The following is a 23,876-nucleotide window of genomic DNA, read 5'->3' on the forward strand; positions in this document are numbered from 1 at the left end:
TCTCCCAAGGTGGGGGCCCGAGACCCCCGGAGGACCCATGCGGCCAGGGTGCTGTGTGAAGGGGACTGAGAGCTGGTGGCCCTTTCTGAAGGAAAACAGGAGAGGCAGAGGGAAGGCAAAGTCAAAATGCAGACTATTGGCTCAAGTCCTGTTGTTTGCACCAGGTGATGGGCAAAGAGGTGAAAGGGGAAATGTGTGTGGAAAAAAAGAATTTCAAAAGAGTAAGGAGGAGGAGTCTGGGAGGTGGGAAGGTTCTGGTGCTCGCAGCCTCTCTTGGCTGCCAGGCTGGAGCAGTGGAATCCCCTTCCCAGCCCTCCTCTTCCTCTTCCCTCGAGATGCACGAGATGGACGCTGGGTAGGGATTGGTGTGCTGGAGGCGCTGAGCCCCCAGCAGAGAATCCTTGCCCACCTTCTGCTGAAGAAGAACGTGGGCTCTTTTCCCTTCAGAAGCCAGCCTGGGGGAAGGGTTGCAATCAGGATGGGATTATGTGGAGCCTGTGGGGAGAGCCTAAGGGATGTGTCTGTGGCTGGTGTTAGTCGCCCCCGGGGCTGATGGGTCAGTGGGCTATCAGGGGCCGCTCCAACTTGCCCTGTCTGTTGTCCTTGGGGATGTCTGGCTAGGCGCAGGGGGGCTGTTCCTTTGGAAGGTACCATAAGCCAGGTAGGTCAGTGGCCTGGGAAAACGGGGCAGGAGGAGGCCTTCTGGGGATGGTCTGGGATGGCAAGGTGAGCTAGCTGAGCTGTTGGCTGCCACCCTGTCCCAGCAAATTCTCACCAAGTGTTGGCCCTGCTTTCTGCTCAGAGTGGGTCGATGGGAATTAGCTATGGCTGGAAAACATTAGCTGCCAAATCATTCTAAGATGTACTGCAAAACCACCTTTTTTTAAGGTTCCCCCCCTTCTTTCTGCCTTCAGTATGTTAGTATTCCCTAATCCCAGCACATGTGTGTGAGCCTAGCCACAAGATCCAGTACGCACCACCCCCACCCCACCCCAGAACCCAACTATCACTGCCTAGCGGGGACTCACACAGACACCCGCCCAGCCATTCCACACAGCAAGCATTTTTCTCCTCCAGAACTGAGTGGGCTGGGGAATGCCCAGGCCTGTCTGGACACTTCAACACCAGTGGACCCTCTGAGGGACCTGAATCGGCTGCCACAGCTGCCTTCCCAGGCCATGACCATATGCCTGAGCTGCTGGGACGTGGGAGAGAGCAGACACCCGGCTTCCACCTCCCCAAATGCACACATACACACACCCACCCCAGCTGGGAAAATGCAGGCCAGGCGGTCAACGTCAGAGGCTGACCAGTTGTGTCCTGTCAGGAAGCGGGCAGCCTCTGAACTCACCCAACCAGAGGCGTTACTGTATTGTTCTGGACACAATCGGACAGACTGTGAGCCAGCTCCAACTCCGGGCAAGGGGCGGTAGGGAAACGGTTGCCACTGGGGTCAGGAGGACAGGGAAGGGGAAGCGGCTTGGAGTTTGGATCCATGACAGGAAAGGAAGGGGCCGCCGCTAGGGCCGGACCCTCCACTCCACGGCACGCGTGGGGCTCCGAGCACGTGGTCTGCGCAGGAAATCCTTGCGGTGGGGAGGGGTCGCTAACTGCGGTTGCGGAGACTTCGGACCCCCCATTGGGGCGGCTTGCGGTGGGGTTGCGGCGCAAAGAGCCAAGCTGGTTGCCAGCAAAGTGAGGGCTTAATAAGGCCCTGGCTGAGAAGGGAAACGGGATGACGGAAGGACGGTTCCTTCCCCTCAGCCAGCTTGCTTTCTTCGCAATCTTTGCGCTAAGAAGTCAATCGTGAAACAGCCAAAGCTCATGTTATATCCGGGGAGGGAAAGAAGTGGGAGGGATGCAGGGCCCAGAGCAAAGCTCACTTCACAGATGCCCGTGGCGGGACAGGGGCCCAAGAGGAATCAGGACGCCAGAGTCTCATTTAGACCAGAAGCGCCTGCACCCCAAGGACAGAGCGTTTCGAGCCCACCCTCCCGCCTGTCCTATATAGGCTGGCAGGCTTCGGGGTCGGCTGGAGCGTCCCCCACCTGGAGGAGCCAGGCCCGCGGGGTGAACCCAGGAGACTCCTCCAGTGCGGTCAGGGACGCGTCCGCGGTGGTAATGACCACAGCCACCTACTCGGCCGCGGGCGTTCATCTTTTCTGAGCCTTCCCCCATGCCACCCACATCAGGTCCCCGAAGTCCGCAACATCAGCCCAAGTTGGAAACTCAAGGGGCGTGGGCGTCCCGCCAGCGCGTAGTCCCCTTCACCTGTGCAGGTGAGTGGGCGCTCGCGGTGCCTCTCTTTGGGGCGCACCCGGCCCCCTAAGCTCCTTCCTCCCTCTGCACCCTTGGAACTTTACTCTTTCCCCTACTTCTCCAATTCTCCCTTCTCAGCTTCTGGACTCAGGCCTGTCCTAGAGTCTCGGAAGTGGCGGCATCGTCCCTGACCCTCTTTTCCCACCCCTCCCATCTGGTCTCCATTCGCCCCCTCGTCGGGGATCGGGCCGGGCCGGCGGAGCAGGGTACTCACAGGGTAACAGTGCTGTTAGGCAGAAGGCCGGGCTCAGGAGGCTCCGGGAGGTCCCCGCCGCCGCACACCACCCTCCTGCGCGCCGGGTTGGGGGCGCCGCCACTTAGCCCCTTGGGCCGCTCCCCTGAGCACTTGCAGCTGCGGATGGGGACAGGGCAGCCGGGCGCACCCCGGGTCTCGGGCGCCAGGAGCAGCAGCCACGGCAGCAGCGGCAGCAGCAGGCGCGCGGGCGCCCCCCGCATCCTGCGTCCCGCGGCGCCCATCAGCCCATCGCCCCGCGGGTACCGACAGCGCTGGGGCCCGTCTGCGCGCTGGCCAGAGGGACCCGGGCGTGCGGGAGGCGTGCTCAGCGAGGGCCCGGGGCGCCCGAGGGCGGGGCGGGGGGCCCTGGGCGGAGGCAAGCCCCGGGGTCCCCGCCGCCGCGCCCCGGGGGCATGTCCGGCGAGCGCCCCGGCGGGGAGGACGCGGGCGCGGCTGTCAGCGCAAAGCAGGCGGCCCCCGGCGGCGCGGCCCGAGTCTCTGCGAGGCGCTCCCGGGCGGGTTGAGGCCAGGGCCCCTCCGCGTCGCCTGCTTGCTCGGCGCAGGGCTGAGATCTAGCGGATCGCGCCGGGCTCCTGCCGCCGCCGCCGCCGCTCCGTGCCATGGATGGAGGCAGCTCGGCGCGGCGCCGCTCCCGCCGCCGCCAGCCCCCGCCCGCCCTCCCGAGAGGGCGCCCTCCCCTCGCCAGCGCGTCCGTCCGCGAGGCCCTAGCGCCTCCCGATACGCAGAAAGGCCGCTGCCCTTCTCGGAGCCAAGGCGGCCCAGCCGGCTGGAGGCCCAGTGTGTCCCCTGCACACGACTGGCCCTGGACCTAGTCTCCTTCTCCCTCCCGCCCCTCTCCCCCCGAGCCAGGAATCTTCCTCTCCACAACCCATCTCAGACCTCAGAGCCAACCGCCATCACTTTCCCCTAACCCCCCCCCCCCGCCCCGACTCATGCCCGTTCAGCTGGAACCCCGACGTTTCTGGGGGCTTTCATTGACCTGTAGGCTTGACCAGAGATGTCTGGTGGTCCGTGTTTTGGTTTGAACTTTGTTCACCGCTCTGGGATTGCTGAGGCTGGGTATCTCTTGGCCCTTGACCTGATGGGCCGGTCTGGAAGCCCCGCTCCCTCTCACAGACCTGCTGCAACCACTGCAGGATTCAAGCCACAGACCATGGAGGTGCAGACCCTCCTCGCTGCCGGGTGACCTCGCCCAGCGGGGGGTGCATGTCAATTGGCCAAGGAGGGGGTCAAAGGCCAAGGCAGACAGGCCAGATCTGGCTGCCTACCTTTTCCACATCCCTATGTGTGCGTGTGTACTGTGTGTGTGTGTTTGTGTTTGGGGTGGGGGCGGTGGGAATGAGGGGAACAGAGAAGAGAAAAGCAGGGATCTGTGCTGGGTGTGGGAAGGACACGGCACTGAGTCAGGAGGACCCGTTCTAGGACTGACATGGCCCCTAACATCCTGGGGTATCTCATCTCTGGGGTCAAAATGGGGCCCTGCCTGCCCCCTGGTTTGTGAATGCATGAGAATGAGTGGGGGGGTGGGGTGCCTCAGGGCACTCAGTTTCCGGGTCCTCAGCTCTGACTTTGACAACTGCAGATGGAGATGAAAATTGCCTTGGGTCTTGGATGGACTGTAATGCAAGCTGGGAACAGGGCTAGGGACAGAAGGAAAACTGAACTGTGGCCCTGCATGTTCGATTCCTCAGTTTCCCCACAAAGACTGCCTTTTCTGCCACTTAACAGCACCTTTGCTGTGGAGATGCAGGCTGCCTCAGTTGGGGGACCCCTGGGCAGGATCACCAAAGGGTGACCATCACCGTCGTTCTGTGCCCTTGGCCTTGCTGGCGTGTGGCCCCTTTCCGAGCATGGTGGCCTTTCAGCCGAGCCCCCACCCCCTTTGCAGGGAAGTGGGTTCTTTCCCTGGCGTGGGTGGCAGACGCTGGCTGCTTTGCTTTCCCTCTCTGGCTCCACAAGTCTCTCCCAGTTGCCTGCTCTGGTTCCTTCAACTTCCAAAGATAAATAAATAGTGATTGCAAATGGAGGTGGGGAGAAGGGGACTGGCCTCCCACAGCAGGAGCCTGAAGCAGGGCAGGCCGCAGGGGCTGGGCCTGCATTCCCAGGAAGGGGTGTCACAGAGCCACGGCCCACAGGCAGGTCTGCCACCCAGCCCTCCTGCTCACAGGCCAGGGGGCTTCTCAGAGACAAGAGCAGAGGAGGCCTCTGGCTTGGGTTACACAGCTTTTCTGTCATTCCTTTTTTTGCAAAAGGAAGACACTTTAAATCCAGAAAGGAATTCCATTTAAACACCCGCTGTCTGAGGCTGAATCGAAGCCAAATGACATTTAATGAGGCGATGCTTGTCTACAGGTAAGAATGAGGTATGAGGTGGAGACATTTACAAAACCCTGTCCCATCCTATTGATCATCACTTTTGGCCTCTATCCCACCCAGGAAAGTGAGTGGGGTTACTTCCCCGTTTTATAAGTAGGGATGACAAGAACGAATCATTGAGTGGTGAAGAGCCAGGGGTGGGAACTCACCCTCCAATTCGTCTTTAATGCTCTCTTTTCCTGAGCAACTCCAAGCTTCGTCCATACAAAGCTTCCTGGTTATCAGTCCTCAGAGGCGTGGGGTGGAATGGATGAGTTGCCTCCACGAGATCTTTTTGTTTTGAAGTTTGTCTGAGATAGAAGGATGACTCAAATTTATTTCCCAACCTCAGGGTATCTGATTAGGAAGCTTCACCCTGATAGCGTGTGATCGGCTCTTACTACAGTAGGGATAAGGCACCGTGGTTAATAGGGACTGAATAATCCTGATTGAAGCGAGGTGGGGGCACTTACCAAAAGTGTAGTTCAGTCTAGGGCAGAAGTGTAACCACCTGATTCTCCTAGACCGTAATTATCCCCTTGCGAGGCTGGGGTTTCACATCCTCTAAGCCCCTCGCTAAAGAAGCCTGCCTTTGCCAGGTGCTGGCTGCTAGTCAACCTCTCACCTCCAACCTCAAAGCCCATTCCCCTTTGTCAAGGAGTATTTGGGGTCTCTTACCCTGTGCTCGACCAGACCCTCCGCTCCGGGGGCAGCTGAGAGTGGAAGATGGGGTCAAGGTCACCGTCCCCGCCCTCTGGTTACCAGAGTGAGCACAGGAGAGTGTGCACATCAGGACAGCCAGTATCTACTTGAGTGCTTGTTACGTGCTGGGCACGTGTGACTACATGTTACAAGAATTAGCTCATTTTGTCCTCATAACAGGGTGAGGATGCCTGTTTTAATAGACAGGGAATTGAGGGGAAGAGGCATCTTCATAGTAACTTGCCCAAGGATACACAGCTCGGCAGTGCTAGAACCAGGATTTGAAGCAGGCACTCCGGACTCCAGAGTTCAAAGTTTTAACTGCCACACTTTATAATTTCCAGGGGAGGAGAGGGCTTTCAACGATTACCCCAAGAAATTCCCTTACCTCCCCTTGAGGCCCCATGGATTCGGGGGGACAGAGCATTGCACGCAGAGGCCACAGCACGTGGAAGCAAAGTGGGAGAGCGGTGGCTGTGTTCAGTCCAGGGAGGGTTAGGGACCAGAGTGGCTGGAGCGTAATGAGCCAGGGGGAGACAAGAGCAGCGGTCACGGGGCCTCTGACCTCATCACGTGGGGTACTGTGGGCCACAGGGCAGGACTTCGGATTTTATTCTCAATGAGAACAGAAGCCTAGGGGGTTTGAAAAGGGAATGATCTGATCTGAATTCGCCTTTTAAATCTCCTCCCTGACGACTCCAGTGGGAGGAGCACAGGGAGCAGGACACCAGTCCAGTGGCCACGTTGTGGCATCTCGGATGAGGGAGGTGGTGGGGGAGGCGAAGGGAGGCTGGACCTGGGATCTGAGCGGGCGGAGCCTGAGTCCCATGGGATCCCTGAAACAACCAGAGGGGAGTGAGAAAAATGTGTCCAGAGCCACCCCTAGGTGTCTGGCTTAGGCTGAGAGTGGCATCACCTTTTGCTAAGCTGGTGAAGACTCAGGAAGGGTGTGATTTGGGGAAAGAATCAAGAGTCTGGCCCACCGCGATGCTCGGAGCTGAGGACCCAGCTTTCTGCTGTCACGGGGTTGGCAGTCCAGGAGGAGGGGCCGGGATGGCACAAACCAGGACACAGATGAGTCTATAACAACACTTTGTGCTGCACGTTGTGAAGGGAAGACGGCCATTTTAGAGAGAGTAATGGGGGTGGGCAGCACTTGGTTTCCACTGGGGATCAATTGGGAGAGGAAGTAAGGGCTAAGCTGTCTGGAGGATAAGCAGCCTGGCCAGGCCAGGAGGGAGGCTGGGAGCTTCCCTCCCCCTGTGCAGGGAGGAGCCTGAACACAGGACGGACCCCAGCTGTCAGAGGGAGTAAGGGAGAGGGTGGGAGGGTGCACCCTCCCCTCCCAGCTCCGGACTCTCCCCGGCCAGCCCTTAGGCCCCTCTGAGCTCAGGGACAACGCACACCTCTCTTGCCTCGGGTCTCCCAGGTGGATCAGGACCCAGGAGGCCTCTTGTCAGGTCTTTCTGTGGCCGAGGCACCTAGCTTCCCACCTGGTCCTAAGGCTCCTTAGGGTCTATGCCCTGTTCTAGGAAACCGCCCACCCCTCCATCCAGGGGCTGTTCCACCTACAGCCTGTTCTCCCCAGAGGCAGCCGAGAGGGTGAGGCCCAGTTGCAGGCCAGCACCCCTCTCCCTGAGCCCCACTGGGGTCAGAGGATTCAGGCCCGGGACAGAAGAGAAGCAGGAAGCAGGAAGCAGTTCTGGCCAAAAGAAGGGTGTGTGTGTGTGTGTGTGTGTGTGTGTGTGTGTGTGTGTGTGTGTGTGTGTCTGGGGGTGGGCTGGGGGGAGGGGGCAGTGGAGGGGAGAGATGGTGGCGGGATGCCAGCATTTTACACAGGTGTGTGGGCGTGTGGCTTCAAGGTTGTAGAAAAGAAAATACGGGCAAGAACAGGGTGCCATTTATCGAGGCCCTTGGGCACTGAGCACTCTGTGTGCAGCGTTTTTCTTCCACCCTCACCACTGCCCCAGATGTCTGTGTACTTCTCTCTCACCGATGAGGACGTTGGCACTCAGGTTAAGTAACGTGTGTGTGTGCACGTGAGTGTGTGTGTGAGTGCGTGTTGTGTGAGTGCGTGGCTGGGAGGGCCCTCTCGGCCTCCCTCCCTTCTGCGCTGTAACAGGGGTGCTCAGTGGAGCAGCTGGGTGGCCCCAGCTCTCCGGACGCCCTCCCACTCCACCTGCCATCTTGCACTGTGGTGGGCCAGTCAGGCAGGTGCCCCCCTCTGATCTCCCTGACCCCCCTGACCCAGGGCCGAGGAGCACTCCTGGGCCCCTCCCACCCCGGGGAGGCCTGAAGCAGCACTGAAGATGACAAGAGGAGCAAAAAAGCCGGTGGAGGAAGTTGTGGGAGTTATTCTGGGCAGGTGGAGAGGTGGAGGACCATCCAGACTAGCCTGCAGGGTTTGCTGGGCTGGGGTGGGGAAGGGCTGTCCCTCTGCAAATTGTGCAGCAGGGAACCCGAGGTTGAGGCCGACCTCACAGGTTTGTCTAGAGCTAAGCCAGCCCCCAGCCCTCACCACTATTTACAAAAATTATTTTTATCAAAGGAATACCGCATATGGTGAAAAAATGAAATAGCGTGGAAGAATTTATGATGAAAAGCCACAGCCTCCTTCCAGTCCTGCTGGCAGAGGCGGCTGTTACCCAGTCCTGCTTTTAGAAACAGGACACTACTCTTTGTAGAAACAGCCCCGGAAGGAGGCCTCGGACCTGAGGGAGAGTCCCTACCTGGGAGTGGGTTTGCAAATCCAGCTTTCAAGAGCTTCCCCTCCCGGTGGCTCTCCTGAGATGCTCAAGCCTGATTCTCTGGTCGCTGTCACTGTCTCCGGGTACCACCGTCCTGTTCCCATGGGTCACTACCCACCGCCTGGAGTGGATGGGCAGCCCCTCCAGTCACGGGAGGTTGAGGGGCGCCTCAGAGAAACGCTCTCACAGCTGAGGCCAAGCAGTGGCCTGGCAGGGTGGATTTCTGATTTGCTGGAAAAGTCTGTCTTTGTCTGGAACCCAGACCCCTGGTGGCAGCTGTCCTGCTGATGCCTGTCTGGCCAGGGGCTCCCTCTGCTTCTTTTCCCTTCTCTCTGCTTTTCCTTCCCCTTCTCCTGCCCTCTTTGAGCATCCCCCTCTCCCTCTCTCCATCTCTCTCTGGATGGTCAAGGTCAGGCTTCTGTGCAAGAGGTGGGCTCTAGTCCCTAAGACCTGTTGGGCTGCCTTTGGGCCCTGGGAGGCCGTGGAGCTGGAGGGGAGGCTGGGAGAAGCGCAGCAGAGGGGCCCTGGCTCTGGGCCTCCCGTCCCGGGGCTGCACTTGGAAAGGGAGGGTGTGTCCCTGGAGTCTCGACGCCCAGGGTGTGTGAGCCAGTGTCTAGTTTTGGTTTCACTCTGGGCTGATTTTGCTGTTTTTATGCCCCAGTCTCAAGCGAGGTTTTTAGTTTCAAGCTAGGGGGACCAGAAGAGGAGGCTTGGGTGTCCATGTTCGGTCAGCGTGTGAAGGGGCAGCTGGCCTTTCCCCCGCCCCACGTCCAGCCTCCTCCTGTCAGCTGTACCCGGTGAGAGACCCCGGAGCTTGTCAGACACTGAGAGCTCTAATCGCCTCTTGGAGGGTTCCCTTCCTCCTCGGCCTCCTCCGGGAATCATGTTTCGTTTATGAAGGCAGACAGTCCTTATCTGCTCCATCCATCAGAGCTCCGCCCCATTCCTCCATGGAGATTCAAACTGACCACAAAGCCCAGCCTGCCGGGTCCAGCCCGTGCTCCCCAACGGTCCTGAGCGTTCCCCGTGTGCTGGTTCCGTGCACACTTCACGTGCTGTATCTCGTTTAAATGTCACAAGGACCCCGTGAGACAGATGCTCTCAGTATCACCCGTATTTACAGATGAGGGAACCAAGGCAGGGAACTGCTGTCAGATCCTGGAGCAAGCCTCACAGCTGTGTGTGCGTGTGTGTACGAGTGTGTGTGTGCGCGTGCACACAGCTCCCCGCCCTCAGCGCAGTCCCTCTCCATCTATTTCTACAGCTCCTCTCCCTGCGAGTATGTTCCCCAACCCACTGCACAAAGTCCTTTTGATGCCTGGGTTCCCTGAAGTGGACACAGTGAGAGGCCTGTTCCCCGTTCCCCACCCCCGGCCCCCGCGAGGCCCTGGGACTCAAGCTCTCAGTGCCAAACGGCACAGTGGCTGCCAAAGGGGACCTGGGCCTCGCAGGTGAGCAAAGCCTGGCCGGGTACAGCCCACACCGCGGCCAGGGAGCCTGCCTGCTCGGCTTAGGAGACAGGCCGGCAATCCATCACCCAGGCACACGCGGCCGGCTGTGAGGCCTGGGGAGAGGAGGAAGGTGGCTCTCCCGTGGACCTTCTGGTCAGAAACCTGGAAATGGGAAGAGGACCACACCCAGGCCACATCATCTTCCTGCCAGTGGGGCTGCCCTGTACCAACAGTGCCCGCCTCCGAGGTCCCGCACTGACAGCAAACTCCCACCCGCCGACGGGCCCAACAGTAAAGCAAGGACACCTGGAGCCCTCAGGTTCGGGGCCCTTCCTGTCACCAGTGGTTTGTGGGGGAAGAGTGATGGGGGGGGGGTCACAGGGAAAGACAGAAACAGGATGCAGAGAGGAGAAAAGGGAGAGGCTGAGACAGCTGGGCTCACCCAGAAGCCAGGGAGGGACACCCCTCTTTCTCCCGCAGAGGAGATGCTCCCGCTTCGGAAATAAGTAGGAGGCAGGGAGGCTGAGGCAGAGGGTGAGATCAGGCTGGCTGGGGCTTCAGACCCCAAACAGCTGCTGTCTGGGCACGAAGGTGTCTGTGGGGAGCCCTGGGGGCCGGGTGGCAGCCACTGGAGCCTGTGGCCCAGCTGGTACCCCCTCCCCAGGGCCCCTGGCCCAGCTGAGGGGTGCCGCGGGCAGAGCTGACCTGCCTTTATCTTCCTCACACATTGAAAACATCAGGCCCTGGCCCCTGTGAGCAGCGCGCCGAGCTCTGTCAACTAGACACACTGTGCTTTTCATCCAAACCAGACCTTCCCTCCTTCAGGCCCCCACTCAGGGGAGAGGGGGGCAGAGAGCACAGCCCTGGAGCCAATTTCAGAACTTTTTAAACGCCTGTCCCCTATTCTGCTATCCTCTCTGAAATGTTCACCAGGCCACCTTTCACTCTGGGCCCCGCCCTCCACCCTCATCCTCCAGAGGGCTTTTTAGCTGCTGCTGCAGAATCGGAGTTCGGGGGGCCCCAAAGTACAGAGCTGCTCCATCAAAGCAGAGAGGACGCCTCTGTACCTCTCGTTCTGGGGAAGCCAAATCAAAGGCAAACCCTGAATTCCTCTTGCTCCCGGCCAATAAAAACCTTGCTTCGGTGCCGGCTTCCTCTGCTGAAATCAGATATCCTGGCAATAAACAAGTCCGAAAGGCAGGGAAAAGCTCTTACTTTTTTCTTCTGATGAGTTTTGCTTCCTTTCAAAAAAGCTCTCTTCTATAACAAAGAGCAGAACTGCGCCCTCTCCCGCCCTGCACCCTGACTCCAGAATCCTAACCCCCCGGGGCTCCTGCAGGCAAGGGTGGGGCCTGGCCTCTGGAACACTTGATGGCTTTGCTTAAAGGCGGGTGGAGGAGAACAGGCTTACAGTGATGGCTGGGCTCTCAGCCTGTGGCTGCTGGGGACCGTCAGAAAACGGGGAGTGGAGTTAGGACAAACTGGGACCACTTTTTTCTAAGATCATCCTTCTGAAGTCCCCTCAGTGCACCGCAGGCTGTAAAACGCCCAGTGACCTTGGGGTTTTGTGTTGAGTGCACAGTTGAGAAAGCCAGACAAGTTAGATCTCGAGGCCTCAGAGGGGCTGGGAGGGCAGAGGAGCTGGGATTCTGCTTCCTAGCCTGGCTCCCCAGTCACCTCCCCGGCTCCCCCTCCTGTCCCTGTCCAGTCCTGGGGTAAGTGGTCCTCCTACGTGGCCTGCTGGGAGGAGCGCTCTCCCCAACGTGCAGACATTGCTCCCTCCCAACCCCATCCCCAAAATAGGTTTTTAAGTGACTTTGCTGTCAGAGATGCTATTCTGTTTGTTTTTCCTTTTGACACTATCTCTCTGGAGAGTTTCTGGTCAAGAGAATTATGTCGAGCCTGCAGATTGCAAGAGAATTGCGCCTAATGGGGAACAGACAGACAAGACACCTTTCATGTCCAGCCAAGTTTTTTTTTCACCCCTCCTCTTTCTCCCTCTCCCAACTTCTCATCTTCCCTTTTTGGCTTCAAAGTTGGCCCTAGTCTGTGCTAGTTTCTTCGGTACAGCTGGTGAATAAGGTCACACATTGATTTTATTTTGGAGATTGGCAGCTGGGTCAAGCTTAGCTCTGCTGGCGTGTGGGTGGGGGGAACACCAGCAGGAGCGTGGCCAGCCGGCGGAAAGAACCTCCGAGAAGGCGATCGGGACTCAGAGGGTGGCTTCTACTCCTTCGTGAGCTCAAAGCTCAGGAAACTTGAGCTTGTAAAATTCATTTTAAATCCAAAGAAGGTGCCGAAAGTACCCCCCACCTCTGTCTCCACTTCATACCGTTTCAGCGCCTCTCTGCTGGACTTCAGAGGAAAGACAGCGCTAGCTCTGAGGTCCCTTGAGACCTCGACGTGATCACAGGAGAGGAACTTAAGTTTAAGGGCCCTTGACCTTGTAAATAGCTACTCAACCTCACGCAGCCCGAGCATATACATACTGGGTGCCAACTGGGTGCAACTGGGTGTTGTTGATGCAAAGTGGGTGGAAAGAAAAGCCCCTTTCTTTACCTTTGCGCTTCTTGGAATGGGGGATGCAGATTAGTAAAACGTCCTGGTGGACAGCTGGATTCTTTCACCCTTAGTCACAAGGCTGATGTAATAGCATTCAACTGATTTCATGGTAAAGACAGTCAGTTCCCAGAGCAAATCATTTCAAGTGCACTACTGCACATCCACGCTAATCGCAGCCCTTCAGGAACTGGTGGGTGAGTCCTTCCTCCTGAATTCAGTGCTTCTATGGGAAGACCAGGGCCACCTTGTCTGAAGGACAAGGATGTCCTGAATTTTCAGAATGTCCCATTTGGTCTCCTTCCTCGTTGCCCAGCCTTGGGGAACAGACTTCACCGGCTGTCTAGCTCTGGGGACAGGAGGGGACAGTTCTGCTGGCTCTGAGGACTGCAGCCTAGGGCATCATTTGAGTCTGTGTTAGGGAAGGCAAGGGGAAGGCGGATTCCACTCTGGCTGGGTTTAATTCTCTCCTTCCTCCTCATCCTTTCTGCTTGTAGTTTCCAAGTTTGTTCTGCCTGAAGATGTATCAGTTCTCCACAATGACTACAGGCTGAAAACATACATTTCTTTTACCATAATAAGGCTTTCTTAAATTAAGCTTATAAATCTAAGAATACGCTGCTTACTAATTATTAAAGCCTGAGACAACAAAAGATACCAGTGTGGTGTGGGGACCAAGCTCTGGACCAGGAATCAAAGGTCTTGAATTTATTTCTTGTCCTGCCACCAACCCACTCTGACCTCAGGCAAGGAGCGCACTGAACCTTCTCTGGGCCTCGGGGCCCCGTCCACAAAGGGACGCTGCCCAGTAGCCTAAATCACTCTACCAGCCGCTACAAGCGTAAAATGAGACGTCACAGGGGATGGTGATTTAGGGGCTGTGCGCTGGTCTGACCCGGGAAGGCGTGATGTTGTCACTCAGGAAACTCGCTGGGGATACTGTCACGGCCTTGATGAAGATCTGGGGGTACTCACGCCCGGTCCGTGTGACAAAAGACAAAGTCAGATAAACAAACAAGGACCTATTGTATAGCACAGGGAACTATATTCAATATCTTGTAATAACCTTGTAATGAAAAAGAATATGAAAAGGAATATATATATGTACATGTGTGTAACTGAATCACTATGCTGTACACCAGAAATTAACACAACATTGTAAACTCACTACACTTCCAAAAAAAAAAAGGCCAAGTTACAATTTTGCTCGGTTTTCTTTCTGCCAAAGGTCCCTCCAGCCTGCAGCGGGCACATGGGACCAACGTACTTTGGTCTCCCTTCCTGATCTGGGTTTGAGTCAGCCTCCTGGGGCTCTCCGCCTTCTTGGCTTTCGATGTCCAGGCACGAGCCAGACAGCTCTCTGTTGCTAAGACGAGACCATTTTCTCCCAAAAGGTTCCACAGCCAATCTCAGAACCCTCAGCCAAGTTTGCAAAGAAATGAGGTGTGTGAGAGAACCTCGTGGCTCTGTGAGAATCAGCCGTATCACCTGGGAAACACTGCGTCCTCTCCAGCCTGTTTCTGCCTTAAGAGAAAGGGGTGGAAGCCTCTTCAGAGGTAATTCGCAGACAGGGGAGCGCCAGCGCTCGCCCCGCGTTAGCCAACGGTGCCATCTAGCGGCGATTTAAAAGAGTTCCTCGCAGCAAGGGATAACCTTTAGTTTTGTAATTCCTGAAATGTCAACACTTCATTGTCTTGCCCTCAAAACGCAGAATCCCTCTTTCGTCCACGGTGTGGCTTTGGATGCATCTGTGACCCGAGGGAAGCCCTTCTCCAAAGGCAGCTGGTATGATGCCAGTGACGCGGCAGCTTCCTGTGGCTCCCCACTTCCCCCTCTATACTCACTCACTCCACCAGATCACAGAAAATAAATCTTTTACTTGCTTTGCAATTGGCACAGATGGCATCATTCAAACTCACATTTTTATTTAATAGGCTCTGAAATATCGCACTGTAGCTCTGACTGAAACAGTCCAGGAATTGTCACGGGTTAGGTTTTACAAAATTACATTCGGCAGCAGCATTGTGTTCTGGAAGTTATTTCATAAAATTAAAGCCTGGGGATTGAATAAATAAGAAAACCTCATCTAGAAAACAAACAACGACCCAGACTAAAGTCATCTGTTGTGACTATCTGAGAATTGCGCTTTCTGGTTTTTGAAGAGCTTGCTACTCAATTTAACAGTCAGAAAGAGTTGCAAAATTCTGGCTTATAAATCTGGTCGGGAGAGGAGGCTATAAATGTGCCTAAAAAGTGCTCCTCAGGAACAGGGACCTCAAAGCCAGGCCTTGTTGAAACTGTGACCCCGAACTGGCTTTGAAGGACCCTTTCATTTCTGGGATTCACTGGTCTTTGATAAGAGGCCGCTGTAACGGGAACTGCGGTGGAGGAGAAAGCGCATCACTCAATTCTCATCACTGTCAGGACCAGGGAGAAAAGCTCAAAGTCCTGTCTCTTGAGGAGGAGGTCAGAAAGGCCCAAGGCCCGCTTGTGTTAGCTGCCCTGTAATTTTCAGGGTCCACACCACAGGCTGGCCGATGACACAAGTCTCATCAGTACTATGTGGGTTTGGAGGATTAACTTCAGGCACTTCCTGAAGTTACCTGTACTGCTATTCCGCAGTAGAGATGTTCACTGGGTGGGGTGGAACCTGGGGGCTGAAACCGCACTGCTGTTATGCCTACTTCGAGGTGGTTCGTATGGACTTGCTAACAGGGCATTTCCTGTTAAAGTGGATGACAGATTCCCATCCCTCTGACTCTGGGAGGGTTATAGGTATCCATGATGGAGTTTGAACCTGGGAAGGGCATTCGTGGGTTGGGTGGTGCCTCTGGGCAGAGTTCAAGGCTGAACTCAACTCCTGGCTGTGGATCTGGTATCCGTTCTGCAGACATGTCTGGATTTCTCAAATCCAATCCATAGCCACCACTTGAAGCAAGCTTCCTGAGTCAGACACTCAGTGAGATGGTTTCCATCAATGCACACAGTCCACACAGTCGTCAGTGTGCTCTCTCCAGGTGGCCAGGAGGGTGTGGCTGTGCTGTAACGTAGGGGACATCGACCATCGATGTGGAAACCCAGGTGAGTGCATAGCTTGCCTCTGTGGACCCAGCCCACGGGCTGAGCCCCGCTCAAGGCGTGTGCGCTGGGGCCTTCAGCTCTGCTGTGGGCTTGTCCAGGGCGGCTTTCTTTGAGTAATCTCGCTCTCCAAAAATGGTGCTTCCTATGCGGACATTTGTAGATCCTACTTCGATCTGTGGAAATGAGTACCGAGGGCTGAGTTGAAAAGACTGAAATGCAGCAGATGCCTCATTCGAGAGGCTTCTGGAAAAAGAATGAAGACGCAGCAAGGACGAGGGGGCACTGGTTCTCCCTGGCGGCAGTATGACCCCCGACACGGTGTGTAAGAAATAAGTAAGGATTTCTTTGGGTTTCGCAGAGACTGGGGACTGTGACTGGCACTTAGCAGGGAAGGGACAGGGACAGCAGACGGGGACAGAGTTGCACCACGAGGAGCTGTCTTCCAGCCCATTCCCTTTTCTCATGAGTCGTGGCCACGTAGATGGAAAAACCTCCACGTAATTGAGCACTGATTTAATACATTTAATACATTCTCCTATTCCAGAGTAGGGACCAACGTTTACTGGGTGGAGTGCAAACTAGGGACTGAAACCACCTCTGTATACCCAGAGGGAAGTTTAAACTCTGACCTGGGGGACTTTATCAAGTTATTTAGTGCTCCGGGAGACTGCGGATTTGCGCTGCCAACACAGCACACGTACATCAGTATATATTTACAGCTGCTGCCTTCACGGTGAACCTACATGAGCCTTCAAGCATCAGCAGACTTCATCGTGACTGACTGACACATAACCAAGCCCAAGCATGTACATCGTGAAATGTCCTTTTAAAAACCTGTCGTTTAATTTCTTCTTATTTTCCTTTAGATTCCACTGTGTTTTAAAGAATTATGTGTCAGGCTAGAATTTCTATACATTTTCATTTCAAAAGAGAAGGGGCTGGGGGACATTAGAGTGGGGGGTGGGGAACCATAGCTACTGGGCGCCCTGTTGCTACAGTGAAGCATTTCAGAGGTTTCTCCAGCAAAAACGGACTCTTGCTGTGGCCTTTGGGACCCGATGTTGAGGCCCCCGCGGGCGCCCAGGAGGAACTTACCGCGTGCTGGAAGTCGGCGGACATGCCCATGCTCAGCTCAACCTGGTCAGCAGGGACACTCAGCCTTCCACACAGCTCCTCCCGGAGGGACAGTAACACCTGCCAGAAAGACAAGCGCGATGCCCATTTTATCCGTCTCCTCTGAGGACGCCTGAGAGTGGCTGGATCTGAATATCTCTGACAAAGATGACTTCTTGATTCCTCATGGTCTCAAGGCCCATCAAAATCACCAGAAGTTATGGAAAGGGTTTTTAGCGAATTCTCTGACTTTCAAGGAAATGGGTAGTCATTGGAGAGGAGGCTGGAAACCCCCTTCTCTAAAGACTGTGTCAGGCAGGTTCAGCCCAGCTGAGAAAGATCTGCGGGGGCTTGGGACCTGCTCCGTTCTCCACACGAGAAGGGCTCAGGAGAGGGTGGTAATGTCTGGGATGTCTGTGGCGTGTGCAGCCAGCCCTGCTGCAGCACCTCACTGGATGCTTCCCCATCCCAGCCCCGACTACCTGGAAGTCTGGATTCGGTCCTTGACTGAGATCGTGCCCAAAGCTTCCTATGGTCATCAGCCCCACGAACTCCAGGCTGGGGCACTTGGCGTTGATGTGTTCCACCATGGCCACCGTCTCTGAAGGGAGCAGGCCGTGCTTGCCTTCACAAAAAGAAACAGAAGACACGCCCACAAGATGTTTTAAGAAGCCAGACGCAAGTTCTCTTCCTGCCCCCTCCTATGAGCAAGGAGGCGACTCTCAGACAAGGGGACCTCCGTTTAAAAAAAAAAACAAAACTCAAAAAACCCCCCCACAAAAACCCAAACTCCACCAAAACAAACACACACAAAAAAACAAACAAAAATCCAAAGCACACAGTCCCCTTCTTGATTCCCCTTACCTCCCTCCTCAAAAATTAAGAAGTAACAAATCATGACGTGTTAAAGAATTACATGCGGACTGGCTGGGACGTCACCATGCCACCGAGACCCTACATACGACAGCTAACTTAAATGTCTGTGGTTTCCTCCTGTGATCGGAGCTCAAATGCTTCCACCCACCATTCTTCCTGAGCCCCGACCATCCTAGGGGAAGAAAACCCTCAGTCCAGGTCTGGTCACTTACTCTCCTCTCCACTGGTGTTAATTTGGACCATAACCTTTAACCTTTCGAGAGCACCTTTCTTCTGCCATGAACTGTTCACTCTGTCTGCCAGCTTCACAGAATCCACTGTTTCCAGCATGAAGAGATTGGGGACAGCTGTGACGAGAAAGAGGCAAGGTCATTCTTCATTCACCCACTCACGACAAGCAACACCCCACCAATCTTTTCTTGGTGGATGGAAAAGTGATTTCCCAGGAAGAAAAAAGTTAAGTCTCAGTTCTACTAAGAATACTGATGGTACCGGTTTGCTAGACATGTGCTCGAATGTTGCAATGCTGTCTAACTGCAAAAGACAAACGAAGACAGGGAAGCAATGACACACCGCCGTCAACAGGCACACGTATCCGTCCACATACTTCAAGAAGCTGGTAATTCAGAGAAATACAAATTAAAACTACCATGAGGTGTCACCTCACACCAGTCAAATGGTCATCATTTAAAAGTCCACAAACGATAAATGCTGGAGAGGGTGTGGAGAAAAGGAAACCCTCCTACACTGCTGGTGGGAATGTAAATTGGTGCAGCCACTGTGGGAAACAGTATGGAGATTCCTTAAAAAACTAAAAATAAAGATACTGTATGATCCAGCAATCCCATTCCTGGGCATGTATCCGGAGGGAACTCTTAATTTGAAAAGACACCTGCACCCCAATGTTCACAGCAGCACTATTTACAACAGCCAAGACATGGAAGCAACCTAAATGTCCATCCACAGATGACTGGATAAAGAAGTTGTGGTATATTTATACAATGGAATACTACTCAAAAAAGAATAAAATAATGCTATTTGTAGCAACATGGATGGACCTAAGTGAAGTGAGACAGAAAGAGAAAGAAAAATACCATACGATATCACTTATATGTGGAATCTAAAAAAATGACCTAAATGAACTTATTTACAAAACAGAAACAGACTCACAGACTTAGAGAACAAACTTATAGTTACCAGGTAGGGGAAGTGGAGGGATAAATTAGGAGTTTGGGATTAGCAGATACACACTACTATATATAAAACAGATAAACAACAAGGTCCTACTGTACAGCACAGGGAACCATATTCAATACCTTGTAATAACCTATAATGAAAAGAATATGAAAAGGCATCTATGTATGTCCACGTATGACCGAAACATGATGCTGTACGGCAGAAATTGACACAGCATTGTAAACTGACTAGACTTCAGTAAAAAAAAAAAAGAAGCTGATAACCATAGAGATTACACATGGCAGGCCTGATCTGGTTAAATCTCGGTTCAAACTGAAACAGGCCAAGGTGACAATAAGGAAGGGATAAACAGGGAAAGCCGAAGTGCCCCCCTGGCATGACATCCCCACGTTCTCCAGCTTCCTGGGATGGGGGTGCTCTTACTCAACAAGAACATCAGAACCACCCGCCCCCTGACAGCTCAGGGAGATGCTGAAGTCATCAAAACCACCTTCTTTCCCAAAGATGCATGTGACATGAAGTATTGGTCTTGCCTCAGATTAAAAAACAACAAAACAGAAGCAACATTAGCAGCTTACTTTTAATAAACACTGAAATCCTCCAGGCAATATGTTAATCACCTTATACGTATTATTTCTTTTTTTTTTTTTTTCAAATAAGTAGAGTTGATTTACAACACTGTCAGTTTCAGGGGTACAGCAAAGTGTTTTCCACAATGGCTGCACCAAACTTCAATCCCCCACCAACAGTGTAGGAGGTTCCTTTTTCTCCACACCCTCTCCAGTATTTATTATTTGTAGACTTTTTGATGATGGCCATTCTGATTTTGATTGTTGTGATGGTTTCGCAAGTACAAACAGATGCCAAAACTTATCAAACTGCATACTTTGAATATATGCAATTTATTGTAAGTCAATTACACTTCAATAAAGCTGTTTCAAAAAATAAATACAGGTTACTTTAATTTTGACACCTTGAGAGAAATAAGTATTCAGTTACTTAAGCTCTCCACCTGTGCCATACAGTTAAGTTTTCCTATAGTTAATTCTTATTTTTACATTATTTACTGTATTTCACTGTATACTAGTATTGTACTATTATATATTATACTTGCAGTAGGTTGCATTTGTACTACTGTATATTATTATATTTTATTTACTGTGGCCTTTTATTTAAAGGGAAAAGGACAAAAAATGTTTTCTTTGCCAGCCGAAAAATTTTAAGGGCTTCAATTCCTTATAATTTATTTCAAAGACCACCAAAAACTACCTAACGTGAGGTAGGGTAGGTTTCCAAGTTTATATTACCCAGTCAGTTGTGAGTTCACTCTCTTCCTGTCATGATGTTTTCTCCTTATACTAAGAACTAAGATTTCTTTCCTACAAGAAACTGCAAAGCACAAATGGTGAATTAGGATTACTCTAAAATCTGTTCTCTCTTCCACAGAAGGTACTGTGATACATTGATGAGGAAATTTTGTCTTCATATTTAGGGTTTCATCTTACCCATCAATTTGTTGACATTTTGTTTCTGTAGATGGCCAATGAAGTGCCATTTGATCTCAGGACACGAAGACAGAATCTGAAAGAGGTAAACATGTTTGACTCCAACACGTGTGGGGGCCTTGTTGGCTCAGATACTTTGCACATTCCTTTCTGACCTTTCCTATCTATGCAATAAACCACCATCACCATCTTCCGGCAGGTTCCTGAGGATACTGACAGAAAAACCCAAGGCTTCTTCTGTTCATTTCTCTTCCATGTTCCCCTCAGCGTCCTCTTTCCTCCAGATATTTCCCATTAAGAATGAACCGATTAAAGCTTTCAAATCTCAAAAGGATCCACGATTAAAGCAAGCTCCTAAAATCACCCTTTTCAAATAGCCACAAAGGAGAAAAATATGGTCTCAATAAAGAAAGAAAATCTAGATGAGAAATATCTGGGGCTCAGAAGAATGTAGAAATTTCTACCTTCAGCCTGACCTCCAGCTCTGAAACTCAGCCACCAACGTGGGTCTCATTTTCAACTGAAGAGCCAAGATTTAGGTACAAACTAAAGAATTCAGATTCCACTTACTTTAGGATTGGATGCTTTTTCGAGCAGTTCCTGAACCTAAAGGGTAAAAACAGAATGAGTCAGAAGCCAGGCAAACATGACTCTTCCAAGGGCAGTTTGGAAAAGGGCTCTTACGTAGTTCTCCCCAAAAGTGCGCTGGCCATGATTGTAGGCCTCGATCACCATGTCTGCAGGTTTGGTTTTGCTGACCGCTACTACCCGGGGCTGGATGGCTGGAAGTTCCTGCCAAGAGGGAAAGAGCCAGATGAGTGAACGTCTGGGAATATTATCCCAATGAGTCTTAGAGGCTAACTTGGTAGAGGAGATCTGCACAGGTCATTAACTTGGCATTTGGTAAGATCCATTTTTCTCCTACTGCAAGGAGATCAGTATCAAATAATGTTGATCAAATGTCTACCGTATGCACGGCGTCTAAATCTAATGTTAGCCACCTTAATATCTAGCGAGAGACCTTTCTCTCTCAGGAGAGCTGGGCCAGCAGGTAAAAGAGCAGTTCCTTAAAGTGTGGCCTTGGACTGACTGCGGCAGCACCATCTGGGTCCCACTCCAGACCCACTGGATCTGCATCTCTGGCTGGAGTCTCAGAATCTCCTTTAAAACAAACTCTCCAGATGATTCTCTTGCGTAACAAGGTTGGAGGTTTAAGAATCACGTCATTAAGGGAGGGCATCACTCTCTGACCAGAAAGGAGGCCATCTCTGGCTTCTGAAACCCCAAGATTAACCGTTTTGGGAAACTCACCCCGGTCCTGGTGTAACGATTCATATTGCCCACATACCCTCTCAAAAGCAACCCACCTAGTGTAACTCTAATTTACTGCTCAGTCTGATCGAGAACCAGTGGCAGAGTTGAGGCAGGGACACCGAAGATGCTGGACTCAGGATTAGGCCTCTTGACCCCCTTGCTCATGGCCATTAAGTAAAAAGCAGGGCTTCCCTGCATTCTACTGCAACCAAATTGAGATGGAGAAGAGACTCACCCATCCCCATCTAGCTCAGTGTTCATGCACCCCATCACCCTCTGGGATTTTTACGAAATCACAGGGCACTCAGAGGGCCTGAGGAGTTCAATCAATCAGCAAAGAGTTTCCCCTTCCTTCTGAGGGCTGCTGCCAACCTTTCATGGGGCATGTCAGAACTCTTAGGATTATGCTGATGCACGGACAGTTTCCAGAGGAAAATGGTGGAACAGGCAGCCCGTCTGCCTGAGAGCTACACTGGGAGAACCCCCTAGTGTGATGTTTACTAGGCGAATCTCTAGCTTTTTCTTGGGGAATCACAAACATTAATGCCAGAAGGGAGCTTAGAGCTTTCTGAGCTTTCCACTGCCAGTACAGGTGAGGAAACTGAGGGCCCGAGTAGTTAAGTGACTTGTTCCAGGTAATTAACAGCCTAATTACTTAATTAACAGCCTAATTAATCTAATTAACAGCCAAGGAAAGGCTGTACTAATACAGGTCTTCTGTCTCCAGGCAAGCATTCTGAGCTCTGATGCCATAAATCCTCGGCCAGGGAAACCTTTGACCTCTATTCAAGTCTGTCTCACTCCACACCGTTCACCTTAAACTTGCACCGAGGAGGGGCAGATATTGATCTCTGGTCTAATTAAATTCCAAGAGGAGACAAAATACACATATGAAGGAAAAAAAAACTCCCCTTAAACTAGTTGAGATTGGATGTCAGTTCCCTCCTGCCCCAAACGAGCAAGTGCAGCTCTGGTGCTTCCAAAAATCTGGTCAATCCACCCTCTCCGCCTGCAGGTGAAACTGACATTTAGTGACTACTAGCTAAGGCGCTGCCACACACGTGATCTCCGGCTGATCTGGCCTCTTCTGGGCGCTTCCTTAGTGGACGTCGTCTCTTGCAGCCTCTGGGCACAGGCATGGGACGGGGAAGGGTCTTGATACCTGGAGACTGGTCATTTTCCCGGGGCAGCAATACCTTCTGTTTCAACTGAGCCTACCTCCAGAAAACCTGACAGACTCGACGCGAGGTCGCTGAGGAAGTCCTTTCCTAGCCTTCTGGGGGCTCTGCAACCTGCGCCAATGCCAAGGCGGCGGGCAGATCCCGCCCCTCCGGGAGACCGCTCTGCGTCACCGTGACGACCCATTCCCATGCAGGTGTCCCCCTTCCTCAAAGCGGCCGCCCAACGTCCCCACGCGGTCCCCTTCCTCACCCGCGGCCGCCGCGCCACAGCCTGCTGCACGCGCTCGTTCACTGCCCGCAGAGCCAACCCGATTCCCAGCTCCGCCGACATACTGCCAGCTCTCCACATCCCCCAGGGACCAAGGTCCAGCCCCGGACCCTCAGCACCCTAGGCTGAGACCCCTTCCGGTCCCGCCCAGCTCACGTCTCCGAGTGGCCCAATCACCGCTCACCACCAAGTCGTCTCAGCCAATTGTCGGCGCAGAGGCGGGACTTTGGCCGTGTGGCAAGCGGCCCCGCCCCCCTCGGCAGCGCCATCTTGGGGAGGTCACCGCGGAAAGCAACGGGCTCGAGCGCGTGGGCGCTCTTTTTGTCATTCCGGGGCCGCCCCGCGGGTCTTCTACGTCAGCCGCCCGCGCCGTTCGTGCCGCCCCCGCCGCCCGCAAGGATTGCAGGAAACGCTGCCTATTTCCGAGATCCTCTTCCCGGGGTCCTTTGCCGGGAGACCAGGATGAGAAGCTGCTGGGGCGGGAGAGCAGGCTTTTATCTCAGATGATTCTCGGGAGGAACCTTTAAGAGGTATAAAAGAAGACTGTTTCTAAAGAACATGGTATTTTCCTCTGGTCATCCTTTTAGACCAGTGCTGCCCAATAGAAGTATGATGCGATCCATATATGTAATTTAACATTTCCTAATAGGCATATAAAGAGTAAAAAAAAATTAATGAATACATTTTATATAGCCCAGTATATCCAGAGTAAGGTTTCAATATGTAACCAATAGAAAAACAATGATATATTTTAATTCTTTTTTAATTGTGCTTAATTTCCAAAACCCGGTGTGTAGTTTGGACTTACAGCAAGCCTCAGTTGGACTGTCCACGTACCAGCTGGTCAGTCCCGCTGGTGGCTGGTGCTGCCTGCCTTCCCAGTGAGGAAACCTGCAGGGAGGAGAGCTTTAGACAGACCAGCCTGAGCTCAGCACACAGCCCGGTTCCTGAG

At 53.2% G+C, this 23,876-nt stretch overlaps 2 protein-coding genes and 1 long non-coding RNA gene across 3 annotated transcripts in view; 1 reads left to right on the plus strand and 2 right to left on the minus strand.

Annotated features, from left to right (window-relative positions):
* ADGRA2 (adhesion G protein-coupled receptor A2) overlaps window positions 1-3,123 on the minus strand; it is a 33,699-nt gene extending 30,576 nt beyond the window's left edge. Inside the window, 1 exon segment of the mRNA XM_032468513.1 lies at window positions 2,534-3,123. Coding sequence (XP_032324404.1) covers window positions 2,534-2,796 — 263 coding nt within the window. The 5' untranslated portion in view covers window positions 2,797-3,123.
* Window positions 1,593-14,240, plus strand: LOC116660028. The gene is made up of 3 exons (XR_004315381.1): window positions 1,593-2,279; window positions 13,784-13,945; window positions 14,101-14,240. It is a non-coding gene; the product is annotated as an uncharacterized LOC116660028 (long non-coding RNA).
* Window positions 14,241-14,246: 6 nt separating this feature from the next.
* PLPBP (pyridoxal phosphate binding protein) lies at window positions 14,247-23,075 on the minus strand. The gene is made up of 8 exons (XM_006183368.3): window positions 22,907-23,075; window positions 20,846-20,953; window positions 20,732-20,767; window positions 20,162-20,237; window positions 17,672-17,806; window positions 17,066-17,208; window positions 16,566-16,664; window positions 14,247-15,643 (listed from the first exon to the last, which is right to left on the minus strand). Exons 1-8 carry the CDS (start codon window positions 23,003-23,005, stop codon window positions 15,521-15,523), a joined length of 819 nt encoding a protein of 272 aa, XP_006183430.2. The 5' UTR covers window positions 23,006-23,075; the 3' UTR covers window positions 14,247-15,520.
* Between the last annotated feature and the right edge of the window lie 801 nt (window positions 23,076-23,876).

Source organism: Camelus ferus, chromosome 26 (genome assembly GCF_009834535.1).
Source record: "Camelus ferus isolate YT-003-E chromosome 26, BCGSAC_Cfer_1.0, whole genome shotgun sequence".
Taxonomy (NCBI): domain Eukaryota; kingdom Metazoa; phylum Chordata; class Mammalia; order Artiodactyla; family Camelidae; genus Camelus; species Camelus ferus.

What these genes read in the sequence shown, in the direction of transcription:
- PLPBP (XM_006183368.3), bottom strand. Translation starts at nt 23,005, where the DNA reads ATGTGGAGAGCTGGCAGTATGTCGGCGGAGCTGGGAATCGGGTTGGCT. An exon ending in TAACACCAGTGGAGAGGAGA is followed by an intron (nt 17,209 to 17,671) that starts GTAAGTGACCAG and finishes CTTTTTGTGAAG; the next exon opens with GCAAGCACGGCCTGCTCCCT. An exon ending in CCGCCGACTTCCAGCACGCG is followed by an intron (nt 15,644 to 16,565) that starts GTAAGTTCCTCC and finishes TCATTTCCACAG; the next exon opens with ATCGAAGTAGGATCTACAAA.